General features: G+C 39.2%; 2 protein-coding genes across 2 annotated transcripts in view; one reads left to right on the forward strand and one right to left on the reverse strand.

The window, feature by feature from the left end:
• The window catches only part of smap1 (small ArfGAP 1), a 134,890-nt gene extending 124,915 nt beyond the window's left edge, over positions 1–9,975 (forward strand). Inside the window, exon 9 of the mRNA XM_056471455.1 lies at positions 8,914–9,975. Coding sequence (XP_056327430.1) covers positions 8,914–9,048 — 135 coding nt within the window. The 3' untranslated portion in view covers positions 9,049–9,975. The remainder of the gene's footprint in view (positions 1–8,913) is intronic.
• Positions 9,976–10,073: 98 nt separating this feature from the next.
• Positions 10,074–14,622, reverse strand: part of b3gat2 (beta-1,3-glucuronyltransferase 2 (glucuronosyltransferase S)) — a 50,723-nt gene continuing 46,174 nt past the window's right edge. Inside the window, exon 4 of the mRNA XM_056470417.1 lies at positions 10,074–10,676. Within this exon, the coding sequence (XP_056326392.1) occupies positions 10,590–10,676 (87 nt within the window). The 3' untranslated portion in view covers positions 10,074–10,589. The remainder of the gene's footprint in view (positions 10,677–14,622) is intronic.

Consider the following 14,622-nt stretch of genomic DNA (forward strand, 5'->3'; position numbering starts at 1 on the left):
AAAAATAAATTGTAGCCTATGCAGGTCTGGAAATTAACCTTTCTTCTTGGTAGCACCAAGGTAGCACACTCACCAAAAATTATGAGCACCGTTACTTCATGTTTTATATTAACAGATTCTATTATATATTAACACTCTAATCACAACTAACAAATAAACAAAAATCTGCATGCACTCACCGGCCCTGCACACACTGCTTGACGTGAATGAGATGAACTGAATTAACAATAATAACTGTGCTGTTCTCACGGGTGGTATCTATTTGTATACGTCATCTTAATAGCAATAACTTTTTTTTCATGAGCTGCAATATTAGTTTCATCTCAGTGAATGCATGCTCTTTAGCGATTGTGAACGCGGTGTCAGTCACACGATTGACAGCATTGTGATGATTAAATGAAGGATTAAATAACGTTAGAACATCTCGTGCTTAAAATGTGTAGATTCAGTGGCAAATACTGTTACCTGAAAACTCCGTCCCACCAGCTTTACGGTAAATGCTTTAGTCAGACTGAACTGAACAGGAAATACACAATGTACAGCGATTTTGATCACAAATAAGATTGAAGTCATTTGAATCATACAGAAATTGCCTTTATAGCACAGATCTGTGGACAAATATTGAATTTATCATCTATCTCCCCTGATAGCACGTCCCTGTTGCACATGTCAAGCTTGTGAGTTTTTTTAATTATTTTTTTTTAAAGATTGGCTACATTTCAGCTTTGCTGACCGTATAGTAGTTTATTTAATATTTGATAATCTTATTATACATTTTTATATAATATTTGATTATGTAGTTTTAAAATGTAAGTGAAGAATTGTATAGGTAATATTGTTTTCATCCTTGATAATAAGACATTTTACTTGTCTTTTTATGAGTGTTATAAAGACCAGGATCTGCATAAACTAAACATGAATTTACTGTGGTGAAATGAGCCAGCAGTAGCAGATCGGTCCAGTAGCATGCGTTTAGAATGCAGATAGCATCTAGTTAGCTACATTGCAAAAAGGAAAGCTGATCATTCTGGCAGCTACTGAAAGCCATTGTGGATTAAGCATTCAGAGAGCTGGCAGGTGTAATCATATCATGAGATAAACAGATGCAAAAAAATGTAGCAGGTGAATAAAGCAAACCTGAAAAATGTCATAATTAAATAGCATTGATGACAGTTCTCGAGTCACAAACCCTGAGGTCAAGAGCTCCAGCTTAGGTTCGTAATGTTCCTGTGGGGAATGTATTTTTACCCAAGCCTTTCAGAATCTGAGTCATTGATATAAAAGTAGACGTTCATCATCGGTGCAGCTCACTGGCTGCACTGGATCAGCATCTGCTTTTTATAGAGAGAACATCTATATCTGAAGCTATTACCATTCATCACATCCCATTCCCACAATGCATCTTCCTTTCATTCAGATCAGATATTTCACATTTCTGAAAGCGTTTCTCGTGGAGAGCGAGGTTGTCACTTTTGGTCTCCCTCGGTCACTCTTGACATATAATCAGACTCATAATAAGGGTTTTTAAAATCCTCATCTAATCTGCTGTCACCTCCCATCTGCATGTGGTCCATTATAGACGAGGGCTCGGCTACTCTCACCTCTCAACTTCTATCAACTCCCTGGTGCCTGTGGCCTGTGACCCCCTGTGTATGAGGCTGAGAGCAGAGGGAGTCAGAGATTTGAGCCTCCGCGAGGTTAATTACACATCATAAATCAATACAGCATGCTTTACACTCGCACAGCTTTAATTAAAATCCCCCCCCCCCTTTACAATGCAAACGTGTGTGTGTGTGTGTGTGTGTGTGTGTGTGTGTGTGTGCGTGCGTGCGTGCGTGCGTGCGTGCGTGCGTGCGTGCGTGCGTGCGTGCGTGCGTGCGTGCGTGTGAGTTATAGCACATTCGTATTTTGAGAGACCGGCTGAGCAAAGGAATGCCTTTGCTCAGTGTTTTCTGGCGTGAGGGTAATTTGGTTGCTCAGTTCCTGGGAGAAGTGTGTTTCTTTGAGGAGGGATATGTTTTTGTTCATTATCCAACATCATCTCCTTTTTCGAGGAGGTCTGAGGACAGCCCAGTATAGTACTACAAGTACACCATTGTGTGTTTATTTTTTCAAACAGCATCAAAGAATCTGCTAGTAACTCTCCAGATGGACCAGTAGCAAGAGTAGGCATATTGCTATTGCGCTCGGCCAGTGCCAGGTCATGTTTTTGTCCGTTACCCAACGTCCTCTCCTTTTTCAAGGAGGTCTGAGGACAGCCAATGCACTGGGAGTAGAAGAATGATTAGCTTTGATATTCACTCCCCTGAATAGCTGAGTACTGTTCTTGGAGTATTTACAAACACACACACCCACTTGTGCTCTCTCGACACACTTATTTGTCCGTGCGTAGGCAGAATTGCGTTGAGGAGGAAGCAGGTGTAATTACGAGATTGGCCAAATTTGTCCTGCTGTGCATTTGAGCACAAAATGAAGTCAAGGTTCACAGTAGATCCTCCTGAGGATTTTGGAAGGAGTTTTTTTTTCTTTTTCTTCTTCTTTTTTTATTCCTCTGACTGTCTCACTAGTCATACACTTCATGTCCTAAAGCGGTTTAGTCACCTTGTGAGACATCAGAGCACTCCAGGAGTTCACAGTGATGGATAACCTCCCTCACTGCCTCAGGAACAGGTTTAGTGCTGTGGAATTAAACACGGAATGGGAAGCCGATGAATTATGTTCAGCGTGGTTTGTGTTTTATGGGAAAGGGCTAGTGCTACAGTTTCTGGATACTTGAACTGGCATTTTTTAAAATCATTTTTGTAGCATATTATTATGTCTTTCATAGCTGTAAGATTCTCAAACTGCCCCATTAGCTGTTTTAAATATTACCTCCTCTGTAGTGAATGCAGAAATACTTCAAATCAGCATGTTTGAACGATTTGTGGTGCTCACAGATGTCATGTGTTATTATCAGAATTGAAGGTTGTGAAACCATGATGCCTTTTTCGAGATTCTGAATCGAGGTAAAAGAGCTTTTGGTTGAAATATGAATCTTAAACGAACACTTTTCTCTCTCTCTTTTTTTTTTTTTTTTTTTTTTTTAGGAAACAGGCTCATTTAACAAGTCCCCTAGAGTTAACTGTTGAATTTTGCCATTTTTGAATCCTTTCAGCCGATCCCCTGATCTGGCCGAAGTACAATTAACTTGGCTTAAGATAAATCATTGAATTGGATGAAACCATAAGCATCTTGCTTTAAAATCACTAAAGAGTTTCGATAATATTATCGAAACTACTTTTTAGGTGGCTTTTACACTTGATTCAATTGCCTGGTTGCAACTCAAGTTCAATTGTGTCCCCCCTTGCCACCTTCTAGCTGGTTTGTGTTCACATTGTCTTTTTTTCTTCTGAACCCTGATACAATTGCGTAATCAAGCGTGAAGGGTATAAACCCTTCTGTCGGAGGGGTGGGAGGTCGGAGCCAGCTACAAGTGGGTGGTACTTGAGCTCTGGAGTTTTTATTTATTTAATGTGTTGTACATGACATGAAGTCCAATATTGTGCTTTATGAATGTCTACACCTACCCCAATCCTAAACCCAACCTCACAGTAACCTGAAGTGTTTTATTAATGTCTACTACACCAACACCACCTAAACCCAGCCCACCTGTGGCATAAATCCCTCCCACTTAGAGGTCATCCAACCTACTTGCGGTGTAATACCCTCCACTTGGAGGTCTCCAGGCTGCAGTGATACCTACTTGCATTGAGCTGCTCTTTTGTGTACAGCTGTTGCTAGGTCACAAATGCCAAGGTGCCAGAATGGAAAGACGTATGCACATCACGATCGTTCTGCTTTTACTCAGGGCTGCCAACTGTCATGCAATCGGCGTGAGACTCAAGCAATCGGCAGTATTCTCATGCCAAAATTCCACTTTCTCACGCATGCCACAATAACGATAATAACTGTTCTTACCCATACATTTTGGGGACAGGTGAGAAAATCAAGCTAAAACCAAAAGTTGGCAGCCCTGTTATACTGAATCTTTTGGTTTTAGTAGCATACAGACAGTGACTTGCGTCTATCTGCTACAAAAATATTAAAAACATTCAGAACGTAACTAGATGTCTGTAGAAGTTGTTTTTGGAGGACACAAGCAGACATTATCACTGTGTTTGCACTGGGTCAGGCCCTCTTGTGGCCAAGGTAACATTAGGTAACACACAGACATACGCACACAGACATGAATGAACATTATTTAAACTAAAGTTTGTTATACAGTTGGCTGTTCACTTCCATTATTTAGTATGATTGCATCCACATCAGAAACAATCCAATCCAGAGTTCATGGGAACTGTACCCAAGATTATCTCTTTCAGTTTGTGGGTGCGCACCCAAGTTCAGAAGACATCGGCTGTTTCTCAATATACGTTCTTACGTCGATATGTATATGCATCCTTGTGTTCTTGTGTAACGTCATCATCAATCGACCAACTTCAGTTTCAAAACTTAAAACCGCAAGTTCCAACCCGTGAAAGTTCCAGGATGCTTTCTTGATATCGAGGTGATCTAGAAGTCATTTGTACTGAATAAGGGAGGTGGAAAGCACAGAATTTTATACCAGTTTTTTTATTAAAGTTCAGAGATATAACTTATTAATCTCAGACGTTTCCTGAACCTGAAAATCTTAATAAAGGCATAAACACATTAAGGGTGTTAATTTGCTGAAATTCGTATTAAAATCTAATTTATTTGTATTGTGTAAAGTATATTTGTAAGGTTTTTGTGCATGCTATAGATATTGAAACAGGGAAAACAATCAATCGTTGCATGAATGCTGTAATGTTTCAGTAATTATCTATTAAAAATACGTGAATGTCATGTGAACATAAGGAAGAACGCAGAATTTCAATTCTCACAGGACGCCTTCTGTGTTATCGCAGTCTCTTGAGTTCATTCTTCCAAGGTAACCTGGCAAGAACGGTCTCCTGGAGAACGCAAGTCCGCTCTCTGCATTCTTGGAATTGAGAAACAGCCATCAGTCACGCTTTTTTGAGTTAGATGCTAATGATCTGATTCAATTCAGTGATTTATGCTAAGCTAAACTAAAAGCATTCCAGCCAGACCCATATGTAGGCTGATTGGATACTAAAAAGGTACAACTCAGCTGATTAACTCTTGGGGACTTGTAAAATGAGCCTATTTCAAATTAATAAGTGGAGTTTTCCTGTGACAAATGGTTTTCCTGTCATTTTTGATCATCCTTGCTCAATCAAAAAAATATTCCCTCCCTGAGTTATGAAACGCTAGCATTGTTATTCTAAAAACAGTCATAATTGAGCTTTTATGACCGTTTAACTCTTTGCTTATTAAGCAAGCTGTGTTGTTCTGCTGCATCTTAAGTCTTTTAAATGTAAATAAGCTTTTTTTTCACGATTGGCTAACCTCTGTGTGCTGACACACTTCAGCGTTTTCACTCAACAGATTAGCCTGAGCTGCTGAATAGTGAATAAGCAGTTAAATAAACATTAGCATAACATTGTATAAACATTATGTAAACACCAACCCTTTAGTTAACTAGCAAGGTTGCCTTTGTTTCAGCTGCTGTTTTTTTAAAGTGCTGCTACAGGGGATGAATTTGAGAGACTTCACCAAGACGTTTTTAGCATGCCGACAGTGGATTAGTTGGCTGTTAAACTGTCAAGCAAGGCAAAATCACGTCTCTACATTCACCAGCACCACAGCCGTCAAATCACCGCCTGCGTCACAAATCCACCACATTCAACAATATCTTTCGAGAAAATTACTCTAGAACTTGTTGAACCGATCATGTGCTGTGAACATTGTTCCCGTTGCCATTTACATTATTCTTCCAACAGACTATTTTGTGTAATAGAAATGGTCATTCATTTTACCCTCCGTACATGCCAGACAACCCACTGACCGGTCAATTATGTAGTTTTTGGTCACTGATTGTCAGCACAGTGCTTTAAACTCTTATTTCATAGACAGAAAAGCCCTGTTTTTTTTCATTATACATGCCTTTTCACAGCTGGACAAAGATTGCCCACATTTGCTTCCCAGAATTCAAGTTAATAATGAAAAATAGGGAGCTGCTTATTTGAAACCATTAGTTTCTGCTCTCTCTCCTGGCTATGAGCTGTAGAGACAGCGGTATAAATCAGATGCGTCTTATAGGACACCCCACAGCCACAAACCCCACACTGCTCCATTCTCTGGTGAAAATGGTGTGGAAAGTAAAAGTGTGTGGTATGTGTAGAGAAGTAAGATGGGTGAGTAAGTTTGAAGATCAGAGAAGAGTTTAATAACCTGGAAAAAAGAAAAGGTGAAATGGGAACATTGAAGGGAAAGGCCATTCCCGGGTGAAATGGCAGCTCGCATCTCTGGTTTAATTGTGTAAAAATACCACTTTTGTTTTTCATGCTGCTGCCAACACTGCTAAAAGCAAGTGTATTGCTCTTTTTAGTGCCAAAAGCTCTGTTTAAAACCTAGCGATCTTCATTGATAACATCCTAAAAGCTAAGTAAACTTGCAAGTGAACAATTTGAAGCGGCATACACACCTAACATAGTGGATTGTTTTATTTCAGAGTAGTTTTATGTTTGCATTTTAGCCAGCTGCAGTACTTGAAGCATTCAACTGCAGAGTACAAACAAATATTAACCCTTTATAGGCCACATTTAAGTACTTGTATAAATTATAATGACATTAAGATGTATGGTTCTTCATTAGCTAAAGGTTTAACTCATATTATTAACACTTCAATGTATTATTATTATTTAATATTAAATTAATTACCCAATATTAAGATTGATTTAAAGTTTCCCAGATTTGTGTGTGTTGTGTAAGAGTTTAGCATATGATGGCATTAATGGCGGATAATTCATTTACTTTGATTCAGCCAGGATGCATTAAATAGATTAAAAGTAAAAGTAAGGATGTTTCTAATGTTACAAAATATTTAGAAAATTCAGCTTTGCCATCACAAGAATAAGTTACATGCTGCCTCACAGCAAGAAGGTTGCTGGTTCGAGTCCCGGCTGGATCAGTTGGCATTTTTGTGGAGTTTGCATGTTGTCCCCGTTCACGTGGGTTTCTTCCGGGTATAGGGGAATTGGTTAAGCTAAATTGTCTGTTGTGTATGAGTGTGTATGGATGTTTCCCAGTACTGAGTTGCGGCTGGAAGGGCATCCGCTGTGTAAAACATTTGCTGGATAAGACCCCTGATGATGAATATAGGGACTAAGCCGAAGGAAAATTAATGACTGAATAAATGTAAATAGAAAACGGCAGCATGGTTGCCTCACGGCAGGTAGGTCCCCAGTTATAGTCCCAGCAGGATGTGTTTCTGTGCAGAGTTTACATGTTCTGCACATCATATTCATGTTTGTGTGGGTTTCCTCTGGGTGCTCCAGTATATACATTCAATTACCAATAGTGTGTGAGTGGTTCACGGCACTAGGGGTTGTGGCAGTAACCAGGTAAAAACTATTTACTAATAAACTGTTACTTTCAACTTTTCCTTACCTTGTCTGTAAACAATTTTTTTTGTTTCCTTATCTGCTTTACGGAGCTTGCTGTTTGCAAAGGATCAGTCAAAGAAAATGAATTTGGATGAATAATTTTTCATAGAGGACCTTAAAGGGATAGAATTCTGCCATAATTTACTCTCCCTTCACTTACTGTTTCTTCTGCGGAAGAAAGTTTTCTGAAAAATGCTGGTAGCTGGCACCCACTGACTTCCATAGTAATTTTTCTTTTGCCAGCAATCAGCTTTCTTCAAAATTTCTTCTTTTGTGTTCAACAGAAGAAATTCATAAAGGTTTAAAACCACATGAGGTAGAATAAATAAGGTCATTTTCATTTTTGGGCAAACTATCCCTTTAGGGTGCACTCTTGGCCAATGAGGGCAGCTATACGAATATATGACTTGTATAAACACACTTTAAAATGCTGCGTTGTGAAAACATTTTGTTTTAGAACAAAGCAAACAATCGACATGTTTGAAATATAACTCTGAATGTCTGTCAGAGTTCAAACCAAAGCTAAAGATCCTTATGCTGAGTTCAGACTGCATGATTTTAGCCCCGATTTTGACTCACAGACAGGTTTTGAGAAATCACAGACAAATGCCTGAAATCACAGGCAAATCCGTGCTCGTGCACGCGAATGATAATCACACAGTATGAACTATCAAAGACACAATCTGTGAGAATTGCCGCCGACACCCGTGAGATATTTGGCATGCTAAATATTTGGACCTGTCGGCGATTCTAAGCATGCCGTGTGAAATGTGTTCTGATTGAAAATAACATCTGCGATTTACCTACAGCCAATGAGAGAGCAGCATCCACTAGTATGTGTACCTGCAGGCCAGCGGGAGGTTGGGGGAGAAGTTAAAAGCGCTCATTTTCAGTTTATTTGGAACCAAGAAATGGAGGAAAAACCAATGGAAATTTGGCAGGAGCATCCGTGCCTGTTTGACATGTCATCCGAGCAATACCACAACCGGGTGGAAAAAGAAAAATAGCTAATTCTCCTCAAAACACAGTTGAGCAAAATAAGCACATTTTCTACCCCTTCAAAGGCTTCTTTCTCATTATGTAGTTAATAACTAAAGATATACTACGTGACCATGCGTTGTTTTCCTGTTGTTTTTCGTGTGTTCGGATGTGAGACGTAGTTTGGACAAAGTTGTCGGCGATTCTCCTATTTTAAAGTCATGCAGTGTGAAACCCCCCTGTCGCTGATCCATCTTACAGTGTAAACAAAGCAGTGATGAAATGTTAGCCCAGATAGTCATGCAGTGTGAAAACATCTGACACGCGACTACTTTGAAAATCATGCAGTCTGAACTCGGCATTACCGGTCTTGTTTCACACTTCTCTTTCAACCCTTTGTCTCTTTCAGATTAACCAACAGATGTCTGGAATGAACCTGAACGGTTCTGGTGCTCCTATGGCATTTGGGCAGCCCGGTGCCCCTATGGGCGGCTGGGTGGCTCCCCCCTCCGGTCAGACCCTCAGCACCCAGCTCTGGAAGTAAACCAATGAGGGACGATGGAGGACAAGAGGCATCGCATCCCTCCATCTCTCCTCTCCTCCAACCACCACAACCGGCACCCAGAGTTTTATTCATGTACTGTCAAATTTTCTCCCCCTTTCTCTTTCCAACCATTACTACTCTGGAGAGCATCGATTCAACCTGCCCTCTGTGTATTGATCAAGTGAGTGAGAGTACGGTGTGCAAGAGACTGGCAGCTTTGACCATCTTATTTGCAATTATTATTATTTTTTCTCTTCTATTATTATATATATAAATATAAATATATTTTTGGGGGGTTCAAAACACATATCAGCTCCATGAAAGCTGCTGGACCAATTATACAGGCTTCTAATATATCTTTACCAAATCAATAGTGAGTCATAGTATTTAAAAGACAAGAGGTATGGCTATCATATTTGTGACTTTCCCCTTCCTTTTCCTAACTTCTGTAGCCCGACGTCCTACAACCCCCGTAGCAGATATTGTATAGACCCATGTAATGTATGTAATCATATGATAGACAAACCCCTCGGCCCCTTCTCTCCGGCCTCTCAGCCCACCGCATCCGTGTAGCTCCATGACAAACTCCCATCTTTACTGTGATGTTTTAATGTGTGCGTTACAGAGAAGCACAGTGAGTGAAAGACAAATAAACCTGGACGACTGTACAGCTGCGATGGCTTTTGGGGGTCAAAAGAAAGGATCGTTGGTATTAGCCGAACAAAAGCGCGCAGTCAAACACGTCAGTCCCGCCGCTGTAGCAGAGCTTCTATCGTCTCAGACAGGGTCTCTCTGCTGTGCAATAATTTCAACATCCCCACCGTGTCATCCAGGTTTATTTCTATAATGTGTTTACATTTTTTCTGGTGCCTAGTACAGAGACAGAATATTGTTATTTCCGTGCATTAAACAGTGAATAGCCATGAATTATTGTGTGATCATTTTGTCTAAAGACGCATTTATTGTAAAGTTATCTCTTTCTTTTTTCCTTTTTTGCTTTTAAAGAGGGTCGTTTGGAATAAAGACAGTTGTAATCCAAAAGTTCTGTCCCTGTAATGGTGTCTCGTGCTTCGGATGGAATGTTCATTCTCTGTTTCTTTTTATTGTTATTTATTTATTTTATTTTTTGTAGGCAGTTAGTTTTATTTTCAGCACCACATAGGCTCTCTTTACATTATTCAAGCAGCCAGTCCTTTTCCTCCCTGTTCAGAGGCATTGATCCGATTCTCCAAGCATCCACAAAATGGTCTGTTGACCTCCACATTGGAAATACGATCAAGTTTTTCACATACAGTTTTCATTTATCCATGCTTTCGCCTACAGATAATCCAGTGTGACGCCACAGTGTGAAACTCCAGCAGATACAGTGCATGTCAATAGAGAATTCATTCCAGCATCCCGAGACGGCTTGGCATGTGTCCTTTACGCCACAGCAGGTATCCTAAAGTTCAGAGGTGGCCATCGTTTTTTTTTTTTTTTTGGAAAGTGCCATTGATGGCGGGCCTCCGTCCAGTGTTGAATGACTAGTGCAGGGTCGATTGCTAGACTTCTATAAACACTGAATCCTGTTGCCGCTTTGGTTCATTACCCAGGTTGACCTTCTCAGTGCGGGTGTGCCAGACCAGGACCTGAAAGAAACCAACTGGAATCAGTTATTTCAAACCAAGCATTTGCACTGAAAACAAAGACTATATCTATATATAGCATATATATGATGTGGAGATAATTGTTGGTACCCTTAACGGTGCTGTATGTACGTTTTTGACTCTTCTTAAGCATAAAAAAAACACCATAATAAGTTTGCAGATATTTAAGAAACTTGCTAAGTGAACATTCTTGTTTATCTGAAAAACAATGCTGAAGTCAGATATTCTGCTTTGAAAATATGAGTCACGTGCCCGAACGCTGTCTTTGTTTCGGTTCTTTTAACCCCCCCAATGCCACTGTAGCCAATTATATTTCAGCAGCCCGGGTTGCCTTGTTGGAAAACAGCGTTTTTCATCTACTCAGTCAGGAAGGCTCTCTAAGCATGCATCTGTGACCGAAATGCGACCTCCGGTGGGCAGTAGCTGACTCCGAAATGAGACGCAGATTCAGTTCCACATGAGGTTATTAATTAGCAAATAATATAAATATTACGAGTGTAAACATTAGGTGAGCAGGTTACATTGTAACCCAGTGTCCTAACAACACACTACCTGACGAGATTTGCAGTGATAAGAGATTTGCACCAGAAAAAACACGACATTCAGAAGCGCAGAATATGCATTCACTCATGAAATGGTAAGGTTTATAATCTAATTAATACACATTAAACCTCTTTACCATTATTAAATGTACATGCTGAATCACAAATATATAACAGTTCTAAAGTTCAATTTCACACGGTTTATTTTTTAAGATCTGAGGTGAACTATCTGCTGCTGCTTTAGCAATAAATGTCATGTGAAACAGCATTCAAACTCACATTGTTAGCATTTAACACTGAATAAAGCACATGAGGTGTACCTGACGTGGGCATTGTCAAAGTTTTCTCTTGTTCCGCTGCAAGAAATAGAATCTGTTTCTAATATATCAACTCAAGGTGCTGGCTATATCAAAAACTTCTTTTAATATGGAAAATATTCCAGTGTCTTTGCTTTTATTTATAACACAACTTAAATCACCCTATAGGCTTGATTGTCAGACTCGATTATAGGATTATTCATTCATTCATTCACTCATTCATTTTCTTGTCGGTTTAGTCCCTTTATTATTCCGAGGTCGCCACAGCAGAATGAACCGCCAACTTATCCAGCACATGTTTTATGCAGCGGATGCCCTTCCAGCCACAACCCATCTCTGCGAAACATCCATACACACTCATTCACTACGGACAATTTAGCCTACCCAATTCACCTGTACCGTATGTCTTTGGATTGTGGGGGAAACCGGAGCACCCAGAGGAAACCCACGCGAACACAGGGAGAACATGCAAACTCCACACAGAAACGCCAACCGACCCAGCCAAGGCTCGAACAGGCAACCTTCTTGCTGTGAGGCGACAGCACTACCTACTGCACCTCTGCGTTGCATTATAAGATTAGGGATGTATAATATGATCATTCTTATCATAGATAGTGTTGGGCAAAGCAAGACTTCATGAAACACTAAAACAGTCAAAGCTTCAAAACGTTTCGAAATCCATCTCTAAAGTGACACTTTAATGTATTGCTCTGGAACAGCTTCAGCAAAGAAGCAGTTAAGCAAATTGAGGTTTTAAACCCCACGTTGTAGAGTTGAGGTTTCAAGTGATGCTGAGATAATGGGTTCGAATCCAGGGTGAGGTGTTCCTGTAATGGGTTATGTTTTAACATTGGTCTGACATCCGAACGAACACTTTGTGAATACGTATGTCTTGTGTTGGTCATAAAAAAAGTAACATTATTAAAATACATCATCATATAGCCTTTAGTGGTAAAGTGCACCGACATATAGCACTGAGGTGCTCATGGCGACCCGAGTTTGATTCCTGGCTGAAGGTCCTTTGCCGATCCTACCCCCCTCTCTCTTCTCCCTGCTATTCATGTCTCATCTCTACTGTCCTGTATAATAATGATGAAAAACCCCTAAAAATATGTAAAAAAAAAATACATTGTCATAATTTCAAAAAATTTGTATAAGTCGGGATTCGTACTGGGGTAATTTGCAGCACAGTTACTCTGTGCAAACGCACGGTTCACTAGGCTACATTAGATAAAGGTTTAATTCCGACCCTGTCAGTCAAACGCAGTGTTTGCTAGGTCGCGAAACCTTTCTGAAATGATCGATGCTTTGAATCCCTGTAGTCACATGACCTGGTGTTTTGAAACATGCCCCAGTGCAGTTTCAAAGCACTTGCGCTTCAGGATCACAACACTGTGTAGAAACTTCAGTTTCACATCAGCTATCATGACTAATAAAACAGCCAGTTTTATGGATGCGATTTCCTAGCTGCGACATTAAAGTCCCACCCAAACTCACACAGTCCCAAGCACACAATCATGACCCCACAGCCCATTTAATACCATTTCAAAGCAAACAAACAAACATGCACAAAAAAAAACAATAGTTTGTTGTGTATTGTTGTGTTCTTTGGGGGAAAAAAGGATTTATTTATAAAAAAAAAATTATATATAGTTTGTCTCACATCTAATAATGGTTTCGGCCATATTGGAGGCACAGTATGTAAACAATCTCACTGAAGTGAATGAAATGTACATATCTAGCTGATTATTGCTGCTGAAAATTAAAAATGAAAATAAGCTGAAAATGTCATATTTTGGGGCATATTAATAAGTCGACAATATATTTACAGTACAATAGACTGAAAACAAAAGCTCTTTGTGTTTGGCCAAAATGAACTATGATTTGTAGAGAAGGAATGTTTACAATATTCATGTTTGTTCTTATCAGTTTTGGTCCCTACTAATAGAAGGACCAGTTTTAGGGATGCAGTGACATGGAATATTTTGTCCATACTAATAACTAATAACTCCAAATAAATACAAAATACAAATCTTAATATAGATTTTCTTTCTGAACCTGGTTACAAAAAAAAAATAATAATAATGCAAACAAATACAGTGGACATCTGACTTTTATACTAAAACTTCAACTGCAGAAGACAAAGAAAATGGCGAGGAAACTGCAAAATCTTTGCTTTTCTCAAAATCATTTACAAATTGCACTTTGAATTCTTGAAAAGTTTTGTTTCTGGTGGAAAATGTATACACTACCAGAATCTTGTCTTCCCTTAACCATAAACCTCTCTAAAGCAATTATCTGCAGCATTTGATGTGTCCGGTCATGTAAAGAGAACCAATCAATCACTAATGGCCAACAGCATACATCTCAAAAGAATCAATTAGCAAAAACAATCCATAATTTATTTGGTCAATACCGATATGGCCACTGATTTATGTATTGTGTATCACTAACCATTTCTCTAATAAACAATCAATATCCTGAGATGTGCATATGCAACTGTGCATGTAAAGTGGTTTCATCAACTTTAAATCAAAATAGAAGCTTTTAAAATGCGAATTAAGCTTAGGAAACAACATTTCTATATAACATTTGTTTACTGGTTTGAAATATTTTATTTAAAGGTATGACAATCCAGTTTTGGGATTTCTGCATTAAAGTTAGTCTGAGTTTGTAAAAATAGCAGCAAACTGACTGTAAAAAAAGTCTGTGTTTCCACATCTGTCAACTCTAGAAAGTGAAGCCAAATGTCCCAGGTATTTGGAGCCAGAGTCTGTTCAGTAGCAAACATAAGATTGAGCTGCGATATTAAAGTCCCACCCAAACTCACACAGACCCAAGCACACAATCATGACCCCACTGCCCATTTAATACCACTTCAGAGCAAACAAACAAACATGCACAAAAGAAGATCACAAACACATGACGTGAAGAGAACTACCTATAATTATGGAATGTATTGTTCTCTGAAAAATGTATTTATTTATTAACAGTTTTATATATATATATAATTTGTCTCGCATCCAATAATGATTTTGGCCATATTGTTGGCACAGAATTTAATCAATC

This window comes from Danio aesculapii, chromosome 13 (assembly GCF_903798145.1).
Source record: "Danio aesculapii chromosome 13, fDanAes4.1, whole genome shotgun sequence".
Taxonomy (NCBI): domain Eukaryota; kingdom Metazoa; phylum Chordata; class Actinopteri; order Cypriniformes; family Danionidae; genus Danio; species Danio aesculapii.